Here is a 13129-nt window from a genome sequence, read left to right on the forward strand (position 1 = left end):
AAGCCGGTGTAGGAAGAAAAGTATATTTCCCCGCTCACTCTTTACTGGAATACACAAAACTCCGAAAAATTTTGCCGTTATAGACACCAGCTAACACTAGTACACACACACACACACACACACACACACAGCGTGCATGCGCAGTGGCAGTCTTTTCTTCTTGGGGTTGAGAGGAATTTACTTTTTTCTTGATAAAGGAAACTTTTCCTGCCCTTGGAAAAAACAACAACAAAAAAACAACTACCACCAAACTCACTCCCAGTTATTTCACCTCTGAGGTGGAACAAACACTACGGGATTAAAAAAGAAAATCAATCATTCATTCTTCTGTGGCTTTTTCGTTCGACCACAACATTTTTCAGTCACGGGAGGGTGAGGGGTGAGGGTGGAGGGTACGTGTATGCATTTGTTTGAACGTTTTTAAAAAAAATTATTTTAATGTTGTTGTTTTTTTATCTACGTGTGTATACATTGAGTTAGTGCGTGTGTTAGTTGATTGGGTATATTTTGACGTGCATATGCAACTTTGATGTGACGTGTTATGTATAATATCATGTGTTCTGGAAAGCATTTAGAGAAATTATTTTCCTTCGATCCTCATGCATCCTCATCCTCATTATTATCATTATCATCATCGTCATTATTATTATTATTATCATTATTACTATTATCATTATTTTCATTATCAATTTTGGAAAGAATATCATAAAAACATTTCCGTTTATTTAAAACCATCACTGTCAGAGAGAAAGAGATGTAAATACTGCATGCCACAAGCAAAGGAATACATAAAACTGTACGCAAGAGCAAGCACTATATGTAGTTGAAAACCAGAAAGAAAGAACAAGGACCATAGAACTAATGTGACACAAATGCAATAGGTACAAAGACAAAAACAAAAAAAGTACGGGAAAGAAAATACAAATAGAGAGGTATAAATACCCCCCAAACTATATCAGATTTGACATAGTCTGCAGGCAATTGACATCAACAAACTAAATACAGCAACAATTTCTTAAGCTGTAGGTACATAGCACCTAGATAATGTTTCACATGCATGTACCAATACAGCACTGACACAGATGCAATGAAATTTATCACACCCCTTTTTAAAGTAACCAATCAGTAGTCGTACTGTTGGAAAATGATGACTTCCACACCTCAGATAAGTCGATCATTAGCCAGAATATATCGACTTACACGAAATGTGAATATTTCTTCGGGTCCCCTGGGAGTCGACTTATCCGCGGTGGACGGTATTTCTTTCTTTCGTTTATTCATTTATTTTTTTTTAAGAGCGTGATTCTTTCTTTTCTTATTCAGCTCCATCGGTCTGGAACAGTTTACGTCACGATCTTCGCCACTTTCTTTCATTTCAATCTTTCAAAACTCTCTTTCGTTGTGTGTGTGTGTGTGTGTGTGTGTGTGTGTGTGTGTAATTAATGTAATACGGGTAGTCTCTGAATCTGTTTTATATTATTGCGCGCTAAATCATTATTTTTCTTCTTCTTTCTTTTATGAGTTATTGCGTGCGCGCGCGCGTGTGTGTGTTGGTGTTTATTGTAAAGCGCTTTGAGCTCTCTTTAAGGGAGGAAAGCGCTCAACAAATGTCCATTATTATTATTATTAAACAAGACGTCTTTTTGTGAAATACAATTTTCATTGACACTGGGCCGGCTGAACTGTGTTACCTCTTCGTCCAAGACAATGAATGACAGAAAAGTTTTCAGCTTTTACTCTGACACCGACAGTATTACACACTTCAATTGTTTTTTTCTTTCAGGTCCATAATTTTCATTGTGTTCTTCCTTCAGCCCCTGTATCACGACGTTGATATTACTCCAGACGATGCTGTTGGTATCGCAAGAGGAGGTTGCTTCATTATGTCTTGTCAGCCATCACCTTCATCAACCCAAGCGATACTCCGCTGAGTTTGCTTCAAGTTAAAAAATGTTCCTAAGTACACGGAATTTGTTGTGGAGTTAGGAACATTCTTAACAATAAGCAAACTTCGCGCAGCTAAGTGTTTCGCTCATGCTACCCACCCAAATCACCAAGCATACTTTCATTTCAGTGAAAATCTTCAAATCCAATTGACTTGAGTGCCTTGTGTGAGTTTTGATCACAACTGGTTTTTGTTCTAGAATGGTATTCACATTTGCATCGAACACTTTGAGATGCTGATTAACATCCGGGTATTAAAACTTTCCAGCCGAACTTCAACCATTGTCATTTTCTTTAGAGATTGATCTGACTGCACGTACACACACACACACACACTCACACATACACACACACAGAGTCCAGGCCACGAACAAAACACATAGGAAATGATAGGCCTAACGCAGGGCCGAGCAAAAGCCATAGTGACTGGTATTTCAACTGGTAAGTCATAATGAAGTGAAACGATTGGTAGCCGAAAAAATCTCGACGATTACTGATAAATTGACATGTCCACTTTGTTTCACACAAAACGGAAAATAACCGATAAATCAACATCTTTGTTTTATACAAAACGAAGACTAAAACGTTGCACCGTGGCGCGCGCACACACAGAGCCAGTACATTGGTTCCCTTTTTGATATCCCCACCCCCTTACAACCCACTTACAACCCACTTCGTCCACTCTTCCCATAGAGCCCTACCCGCTAGACTGCTTTCTCAGTTCACAAGTCAACGCCTGTTTCCGGATGATCCGTATCCCCTACACCACGCTCTGTCCTCACCACCCAGCCTCTCTTGACCACCCTCCCATTTCCTTCCACACACACAAAGTACACAGCCCCCACCCTCACTTCCCCCACTCCACTCCACATCCCCGCCCCTCTGCCCGCTACATCCAGTTTTGTCTTAACGACTGCACACTGGAACTGGTATGGTGAAATCCAGCCCGGCCATCCTGGGTGCAGAAAGGTGAGCCTGGTCTGACGGCTCTGATCGGCGGACTGGTAGCGCGAACACGGGTATATAAACAAGATCTTGGTCGTCGGCACCACACAAGCGCGGCTTTCGCTGGACGAGGAAGAGAAAGGGGCTTGGTCGCAACTAGAGTTCACTTATCGTTCCTTTGCACGCTGGTGTCCATCTGCAGCTGAGTTGAGTGTCAGCCAGACAGTTCACACATCGGCAAGCAGTGTAGATGCCATTTGGTCTTGGAAAAGTGGTCAGTATGCCCAGTCTTTGTTTCGCTTTTCCTTTATGGTTTGTTTCTTTTTGTTGTTGTTGCTTTAAAAAATTTTTTTTCTTGTTTCTTTCATTTGTTTTCTTTGGCTGTTTTTTTCCCCCTCGTTTTCTACTTATTTATTTTTCATGTTTTTTTTTTCTTTCACCCTTTTTTTCTCCTTTTTCTTTCTCTTTTGATTTATCTGTTTAGCTTTGTTTGATTTTTTTTTTTTTTTTTTTGCGTAGTTCTCTCCCCCCCGCCCCCACAAATTTATTTCGTTTGTGTATTTTTCATTTTCTTTTGCTTTCTTTCGTTAAAAAAAAGAAAAGAAAAAGAATCGTTGTTTCTCGCTTCTATTTTTCTTTCTTTCTTTTTTTTGTGTGTGTGTGTGTATGCACAAATTTTTATATTGATATGCACTTGTGTGTATCCTAATTTCTAATGTATCTGTGTTTGTGTATGATTTTCGATTTATGTTCGTACCTTATGTACTATCCCCCCCCCCCCACCCCCCAAATATTCCTTGTGACCCCGGTACACATGGTAATAAAGACATTCTATTCTTTATAGGTATTATCGTACTAGCCGTTGCATGTTATCTTGCGCGAATTCAAATGTTAATCAGATTGTTGTTGAATTTTTTTTCTTGTTTAATAACAGATATAAAATCGATGGATATAATTACAGCAATCACAGATATTGCACAAGACATATTTTGCATTCATGTCATTGAAAACACTCTCGGTTGCTGATATCCAAATTTTCGGAGGAAAACAAATGTTTATCTTCAGACCAGCTACATTTAATCGTCATTCATCAAATGCTCTTCTAGCAATCGTCTGAACGATTATGCTTTTCCCTTTTCGTCATTCGCTGTATCTTAAAAACAAACAAACAAAAAAAAAAAAACAACTGTGACCCTTCTGTGCAAGCGTTATGTCTCATCACTTATGAAGTGTGTGTGTGTGTGTAGCGGGCTTTCGACAAGTGTATGTTCTTCGGTTATTATTGCCAGTGTCATTGTCAATATGATTGGGGGTTTTTTGTGTGTTTTTTTTTGTTTGTTTCGATGGCCAGTATCTTTGTTGATGTGGCCATAAAGCGCTTTTGATCTTTGGGTAGGCGCTGAAACAAATTCTTTACCATAGCCTTTTAGATGTAACGCCTTCAATAAAACTTAACAAAAAACAAATAAAAAAACAAAAAAAAACCCACAAAAAACAAACACCCCAAACACATACAAAAGAAACTGCAGGCAGGAAAAAATACAAAAAAAGGGTGCGCTCTCAGTGTAGCGACGCGCTCTACCTGGGGAGAACAGCCCGGATTTCACACAGAGACAAAAACGATTAATACAATACTTAAGTCTGCCTTGATCGATCACGGATTTTATCTTTCATGTTGGAAGCTTTTTGTTGGTCTATTGCTTATATCAGTATTACTTGCCAGTGATACACAATGTGTCAAGATAATCTTTCCAATTAGAATTGTTCATTGGCGTAAAGTTTCCTTTCTTTTATGCATTGTTAATTTCTTTCTTTTTAAGAAAAAAAAGAGGTCTGTATTGGTTTACCCACCAATATAGCTGATCAATGTCTCGGTGGCGAGAGCTGTGGAAATGTTTCGTACGTCAAATAAAATTACATTTTCCTAAGCCAATGAGTTTAGATACATTTTTCTCTGCCTGAGACTGAAATACAATTTTCACTGGTTGTGCTACAGGTCAGTGCACACAAGTGTTGACACACCCTAGTTGACGGCCATGGACAACTTGAGGACATCGTCTCTGCGGTTTCTGCTGCTGCTGCTGTTCATCTTCTCCTCCTCGCGCCCTTCACACGTGATGGTCCGCGGCGAGGAAACCTGCAGCCTGCAGCCCATCCAGATGCAAATCCGCTATCGGAACTGTGCTCCCAGAAACATCCTGCTGTACGGCTGCTCCGGACACTGCTCCTCCTACACCCAGCCCGACATCAACAGCCCCACACAGCTGGAGCGCTCGTGCCGCTGCTGTCGGGAACTGGGCCGCCGGAAAGTCGCCGTGGTTTTGAGGTGCCCCAGGCAAAGCAGATCTCGGGGTCGTCAGCATCGGCGGGTGGCCCTCCGGCTCCGAGTCCCCGTCCGGTGCGCGTGTCGGCCTTGTTCAGGCCACAGCATGTCGTCCCCGTGAGCATGTCAACCTGGACTTACGAAGACAATAGTAGTTGTCTGTTGTTCGACATCAACGCACGAAAACATTTTTTCAGCAAAAGATCTTCGTATTATTTTGTCATGGATGTATCAGGCAGAACTATAACTAGTGATGATCTTTAGAAAAAAAATACTCAGAAACAATTAAAATCCTTTTTAAAAACAGTGTCGCCGGTCAAGGAACTTTACGCCAATGAGGTGTCAATGGAGAATACTGATGATAATCATTGTGGATTGTCACTGGGGCAAGTATTGGTGATCATCTCTATGGGTTGTCATTACTGGTGATTATCATTATAGTTGTCCATGGGGCAAATGTTTGTGACAGTCTCAGAGAGTTGTCATTTGAGAAAATATTGGTGACAATATCCACAGGTTGTCAGTGAAGCAAATATCGGTGACAGTCACTATAGTTTTTCATCAGGGCAAATATTGGTGACAGTTACCATGTCGATGAAACAGATATTGGCGATAAACTCTTAAAATTGTCATAGTGGTAAATATTGGTAATAATTTCTTTGCATTATCATTGATGTCACTATTCATGACGGGTCTCTGTCGGCTGTCAACGGGGCAAAGTTTGATGACAAATATGTGTGGCTGTAAATATTGGTAGCAGCATCTGTATGTTGCACTTGGGACTGATATTCATGATAGTCTGTACGGGTTGTCAACTGGACAAATACTGGTAACAGTCTGATGGTTATCATAGGGGAAAGTGTCAGTGACAATCTCAATACGGGCAAAAATACTTAAGACAGCCGATTGGTTGTTGATATTATAGGCTACATTTTGAGACAAACTTGGGCAAGGATTTGTATGGGTTGCCGTTGGGGAAATGAATTTGACGACAATGCTCTCAAGAAGAGGCAGATAATGGAAAAAGGTGTGGGGGGTGGGGAGGGGCAGGGTGGTGTTATGGGAACTATGTCTGCGTGATGAAATGGCTTTCCCCGTGATCATTTTGGGACTCTTGAATCAGAACAGCTGCAAATGGAAACTGCCTTTGTCCTCTGTCAGTCACTGGCGATTGGGAATCTCAGTCTTGTTGGTGGACTTGATACACTTTGGTAGTTCCTTGTGGGCTGCATTTGTTGAAAGACAGAAAGAAAGAACGGTTGAAAGAAAGAAAAAAGAGGAAAATAATAGAGAGAGAGAGAGAGTGTGTGCGAGCGAGCGCGCGCTTTTGTGCGTTGTATGTATTGCGTGTATGCGCGCGCGTATGAATCTATGAATGTATGTATTGTGTGTGTGTGTGTGTGCGCGCGCGCGCGGGAATGCGAGTGCTCATTCAAAACGTATCTTGAGATTCTGATTCACTGTACAATTGAGCCAATGGAAGAAGCTGAATTGTGAAGAGACTCGTCAAATCGGTTTATTTACACAATTCTAGTTTTCTGTTGTACCCTCCAGTTTTCAACGTCAATCTGTCTGTCTGTTCACGTGCTTGGCTGCCTGTCTTTCATTATCTCGTTTTCCAGGCAAGATTAGATGAATGGTTTTTGCTGTTTATTCAGCAGTGATTGAATGGAGTATGAATTTGGTGGTGTTCGGGTTAAATGCTCTTGCTTCGTCTCCCCCCTCCCTCCCCAGAGTATTGTTGGCATTTTCAAAGTGGTGATGCCTTTTACATTGTATCATTGTCTTTCAAGATCAACTGTATGTTTTACTGTCAAATTGTTTATTTTTTAAAATTATTAAATGACGTTTGTTTTCTACGTGGTAACTACCCCTCAAAACATTAAGTTCTTCTTTGACGTCGTTTGGTATTTCAGTGAAATATCTATAAGATGTTGTCGAATATATCATGTTTTGCACTAAACTATTTAAATGGCCGGTGTTCCGATTTGTTCAAAGCTGGTGGATGTGTTCATTATGTAATGTTGCTTGTTTTTCTTTTTTTTTCTTTTTTTTTTAGAGGCTTTTTGATAGGGTGACATTTTGAGGAGTCACAACAACGCATACTTGTTGATTTGCTACTCACCAAATACAGTGTGTTCCACAGTATTTGTCTTGCTTTATGGTGTTGGGGAGAGAGAAAGTCTGTGTGGATCTGCCGCCATTGGGACTGTAGCAGATATACCCGGGTTTATATGTAGCTGTGTACGGGGGTGGGGGTTGGGGACTTGGGATGAGCAGCGTAGGTGTCACGCCTCTGAAACGGCGCTGATGGTGGTACAACCAACAACAAAAAAAGACAACAAAAAAGTCGTTCTCTATTATCTTTGTTGTTTGGAGTTTTGGTGTTTTCAGATTTGAACTATAATAAGTATTAAAAAAAAAAAAAAAAAAAAAAACCCAGAAAACTCCATTTGGGTTAGTGGACACTTCTATCGACGACTTCATCGCTTAGAAATTACACCAGTTTAATTATGTTATTAATTAAAGCAGCGGATCAACTTCAGATTTGCCTGCAACCCAGAAGACATCGGACCCACGTGGTCCGAGTGCCACGTGTGAGCTTGGTCTGTTTGGAGATGTATCTTGGTCAGCGTCAGACAGACCTAAAGCCAGGCCGCCCCAAAGCGACACAGTCCTCCGTTCATGGGGGTGGTTTTATGGTTGGGTGTGGGGCAGGGTAGGGTGCACAGTAGGAAATGCAGCTGAGCGTATTAGTAATATATGGTGTACATATTTCTTATTGTATATAACTATAATTACACTGAAAACTCTTTCGGTGGATTATATAATACCTAGCATGCACCCCCCCCTACCCCCCGCCCTACAAAAAAACAAACAAAAAAAACAAAACAGAGTATGGCTGCCTACATGGCGGGGATAAAAAACCAAAAACAAAACAACAACCCAACAAAAACAACAGCAACAAAAAAAACAACAACACCGGTCATACCCGTGAAATGTTACATGTCTGCATGAGTGAGTATGTATGCATAAACCTGATTGAGTATTACAGGAAATGACGAGAACTCAATGGCATTTGACAGTCGGCTCTACCCAGATAGTTAGCCTGTTGTGCATATGACTTCCGTGTTTGCAAAGCGCTAGGAGTTTGGTTTTTGACCGAGAGTAGGCGCTATATCAGTATCCGTATCATCATTATCACAAATTTTTTTTAGTAAACAAAATTTTTATTTCCACTTTTGTTATACGTATGTTACATGATTAGGACGCGGTGTCTAAATTATATATTGGAAGAACCTTTCGTTTTTGCAAAGGCGAAAGAAAAACAATACATACATAGACAGACACATATACATCTATCTATCTATATGTGGCAGTGTGAGCACACAAAATTTTTTTTTTTTTTAAATCAATAAATATTTTAAAATTAAAAAAAGATGATTAAACTGCGAATAAAAGAATAAGAAGAAAATAAGTATTTAATATATGAATAAGTAAAATCCAGGGGCTATTTCCCTTAGAAAATAAATGAAGGCTTAGCTGCTCACATTAAATTTATAATTTGCAGGATCCCACCACACCCACAACTCACTCACTTTACGAGTAAGATAGAACAACACACAGATACGACAAACAACAATATCGACACCCAGTGATACAGTCGAAACAGGACACCACACAAAAATTTACTAAACAAATATACAGCCTCACTGACAATACACAAATAACAGAGATTGCTTTATCATATTCCATATTCAAACAACCATTTATTAATCAAGGGGTATTTTAGAAGGGGCTTATCGGGTGGACAATGGGTGAGAAAAAAAAAACCCACAAGAACACACAACCATGCACCTCTAACTTCTCAACCCCCCCCCCTCCCAAAAACAAAACAAAAAAACAACAGCAAACCAACAAAAAAACCACACACACACACAATTTTTCCTGTCCTATTAACAAAACCCAGTCCCAAAATTTGGCAAATCCTAATCTTAACCTCTTACTAAACCCAAATTTTGCTGTTCCTAATCCTAATCCCTCTTTTATAAAAACAAAACAAAACAAAACAAAAACAAAACCTGCTGCCGCCGCGCCTCTGCCAGCAAAACAAACCGTTACATATCAGCCAACGGTAATTTTCAACAAAACAATCTAACACTAGTGACGTCAGAGCCACAGCAGCTTATCTCAATACTCATTATATAAAAGCGACAATCAGCTGTCACTCCTAGGTAGCGACAATTAAATCATGCCATTTAGAGCATAAACTATCTTTAAGGTAATCACAAAACACACCCTTCAAAACACTGTGGAACACACACACACACACAAAAAATCCTTATTCTTGTCTTTGGTAACATCTTATATAACTTAAAATATAAGACTGCAAGAACCAGTCCCAGAAATCTCTTGGCACATTTCAAAAATAAGATCCAAACGTGGATGCCCAAAATGGCAAATTAAAAGTCAGTGTCAACCACAGTAACACCCCAGCATGCACCTGGCAGTGTTATTAAAACACGAACAATATTGTTTGTCACACCAATAGCCAACAGTGGCTCCTGCGACATCTGAACTCCGATTAATTCTTTTCTTTCTTAAACCACGTTCCGCTCCCGCGTTTTTTTGTTTTTGTTTCGTAAAACCTGGAGAAAATCTTAACCAAATCTACTCAATTTGGCGTCATCCTTTTTATAATTCTGCAGACAAACAGAATAGCATCTTTCATCTATTTCTAGAAACTATTATTTATGCATTTTTAATCATTTTATACAGAAAATTTACCTTTAAAACAACAGGATAAACTAATACAGGGTGCAGAACACTGCGGCTTTTTGGCGTCTTTGTAAAAACTAAAATCGGACTATTCACATCAAATTTTAAGTATAATCTATAAAAGTATTCATATAACAAAAATAATCCTAAAATAAAATTAAATACTCTTCAATATTACAAATATTATTGGTTAATAAATGAAAAAGAAAAGCATTAATAATACAAATTTTACTTCTAAATCTTTTTACCTCAATAATCTACAACACAACAAAACGGGAGGTAATCGGAACTTCCGTCCACACTACAACATATACATGTGTGTGTGTGTGTGTGTGTGTGTGTGTGTGTGTGTGTGTGTGTGTGTAAACATATATGCATACATACATTGCTGTAGTATAACCTGTCATGTCACATTACATTACATCACCAATTACCTTACTTCACGTTTAGTGACACTACCTTATTATTATTGAACAATGGATATCCATAACATACACATACACCTCAATACGCATTCACAGTTACAAGTATACTTAATATGGAACAATTAGATCATGTGCAGTACACTTCGTTATTAACATCATATCCATTATATTTTTACAACATATTCCGCTCACAAACACAACGTGAAGGAATAACTGCCGAGGAAAAGGCGTGAAAAAAGTTATCAACTCTTTTCTTTGACATCAAATAATGTTTTATCTGAGATCCAATCAAACTTTAAGTAGTTCGTCATATTTACAAGAGATGTATTTCTGGATGTGGAGTGATGGCCTAGAGGTAACGCGTCCGCCTAGGAAGTGAGAGAATCTGAGCGGGCTGGTCCGAATCACGGTTCAGCCGCAGATGTTTTCTCCCCCTCCACTAGACCTTGAGTGGTGGTCTGGACGCTAGTCATTCGGATGAGACGATAAACCGAGGTCCCGTGTGCAGCATGCACTTAGCGCACGTAAAAGAACCCACGGCAACAAAAGGGTTGTTCCTGGCAAAATTCTGTAGAAAGATCCACTTCGATAGGAAAAACAAATAAAAAAAAACTGCACGCAGGAAAAAAAAAAGAAAAAAAAAAAAAAGAAAAAAAAAAAAAAAAAAAAAAAAAGGGGCTGGCGCTGTAGTGTAGCAACGAGCTCTCCCTGGGGAGAGCAGCCCGAATTTCACATGGAGAAATCTGTTGTGATAAAATGAAATACAAATACAAATATTTCACATGCATGTTTAAGACACCGTTTGAAATGACAAAGCTGTGGATTAATATTATCAAAGCAGCATTTGTAAATATTAAAAAAAAGGCATTTACAAGAATCATGTCAAGCGTGTTACCCGATTTGAATGTAGAATCATGACCAGAAAGAACAATTTTTTCACTGGATTTTAATGAGACTATGTGTTCACACTGAATATCAACATGTCTGTCAAACTATTTACAGAATGATTGTACAAACGCGCATGACCAAAATATATGATAAATGTTTTCTTGATCCATTCGACATAGACTGCATAGGCTTCCGTTGGTTAAACCCATGTGCAGAAATACAGTGTTTGTTGCCAGTTTTCTGTAAACGAGACTTATCTGAAACCACCTACGTCTGAATTATTTTGTGTGTTGTATTTTCTTAAATGTGAGATTCAATTGAAGCTTCTTCTTTAGTACTTGTCACGACAGTTATGTCTTTATCCATCACGAATTAAAACTGCATAACATACACAAGCACCCTCATTTACAGAAAGAATGATTTCAAAAGGCTTATCACTAACACTACTTTGTATTCACGGAATATTTGCGTATTGCGCACAGATTATGTACCATAATAAGCATTACCTTAGGAGAGACATTTGCAAAGATGCAAGCAACAGTTTTCTGTCATTCACTAACACATCACCACTGACATCATCCTACAGAAAACTTCGACGATAGAACGATAAAACAAGAAACTTTTCTTTTCTGCCTAGTCAGCTGCTCCAACTCAGTGTCATTAGCCCCAAGTCGCTCATCGGCGCGTATCACCCCCACACACTTACACCCAGATTCCAATACAGCACAATGTCCCTTCATCATCAATCGCGTGAAACTGTAATTACCGGATTACCCTATTTGGCTTGCGCCCAACGGAAATAGCGGTAGAAGAGTACTTTTGTGGAGTGTCACTCTTTCTCACCTGAAGCCTTAATGCCCCAATATATGCGTATTAGCGGAACCACAAGGGTCCGCAAGGGATTATCTTGATCTGACCAACACCTTGGGGCTAAAGGTACTCAAGCGAAGCAGTCACATCTGGACGCGTAAACAGGCCTAGTATTCGTGAACTTTTGCTTGCACAGCATGTTTTACCATGTAGAGGTAAAAATCGGGTCATTCTCCCTTTCGAACCACACCACCACCATCCATGTACCCACTCCCACTCGAAGAAACAACCTCTTCCCAGTGACAGCCAGATGGCCAAAAATTGTCAGTCCTAAGACATGTTGCTCCTTCCAGTTTGTTTCCGCCGCAGAGGACTTGACTCTTGTCCACTCCACTACACAGCGAGTTACATAACTTCAAAGTCCCTTGACAACAGCCTTGACGCAGCCTCTGAACAAGATGCTGGCTTCGTAACAAAGGGGAGCAATCCATGACTCTTTCTCCCCCTCCTCGTCTCACTCCTTCCACCGTCCTTGCCCAACACCGGTGTCAGCGTGCACACACACGCACACACATACATGCACACACACACATACACGCACACACACGCAACCACGCGGGCAACCACGTACGCACACACGCACACGCCTACACGCACACAGAAACACATATGCACGCATCACTGGCAGTATATGCATGCACACACACACAGAGAAGGGTTTGGTGCTAGTCTTTCGCGTTGCTCTTGAAAAAAACTCACCGATTTCTGGATAGGTTCCAGTCTTTGGCTTTGGCTCTTAAAACGTTTCAAAACAACTGATGAAAAAGAGGGGCAGTAAATACTGAATACAAAACCAACTACATTAACTTACGCACGTGCGTTCGCGAGCATGCACGGTAACATACTAAAAAAAACAACAACAACAAGAGACCAATGAATGAACTGATTAAACACACACACACACGCACGCACACATATGCTCGCACGTACGCACGCAAGCACACACACTTCCCTT

The 13129-nt window shown here is 40.0% G+C and overlaps 1 protein-coding gene across 1 annotated transcript; it reads left to right on the forward strand.

The window, feature by feature from the left end:
* Nucleotides 1-4925: 4925 nt before the first annotated feature.
* On the forward strand, nucleotides 4926-5333 carry LOC143294184 (bursicon-like). The gene has a single exon (XM_076605615.1). It carries the CDS (start codon nucleotides 4926-4928, stop codon nucleotides 5331-5333), a length of 408 nt encoding a protein of 135 aa, XP_076461730.1.
* The last annotated feature ends 7796 nt before the right edge of the window (nucleotides 5334-13129 follow it).

The sequence above is a fragment of the Babylonia areolata genome, chromosome 19, assembly GCF_041734735.1.
Source record: "Babylonia areolata isolate BAREFJ2019XMU chromosome 19, ASM4173473v1, whole genome shotgun sequence".
NCBI classification, from domain to species: Eukaryota; Metazoa; Mollusca; class Gastropoda; order Neogastropoda; family Buccinidae; genus Babylonia; species Babylonia areolata.

Bases quoted from the DNA above. Each gene is read 5' to 3' on its own strand.
- LOC143294184 (XM_076605615.1), top strand. From the start codon at position 4,926: ATGGACAACTTGAGGACATCGTCTCTGCGGTTTCTGCTGCTGCTGCTG.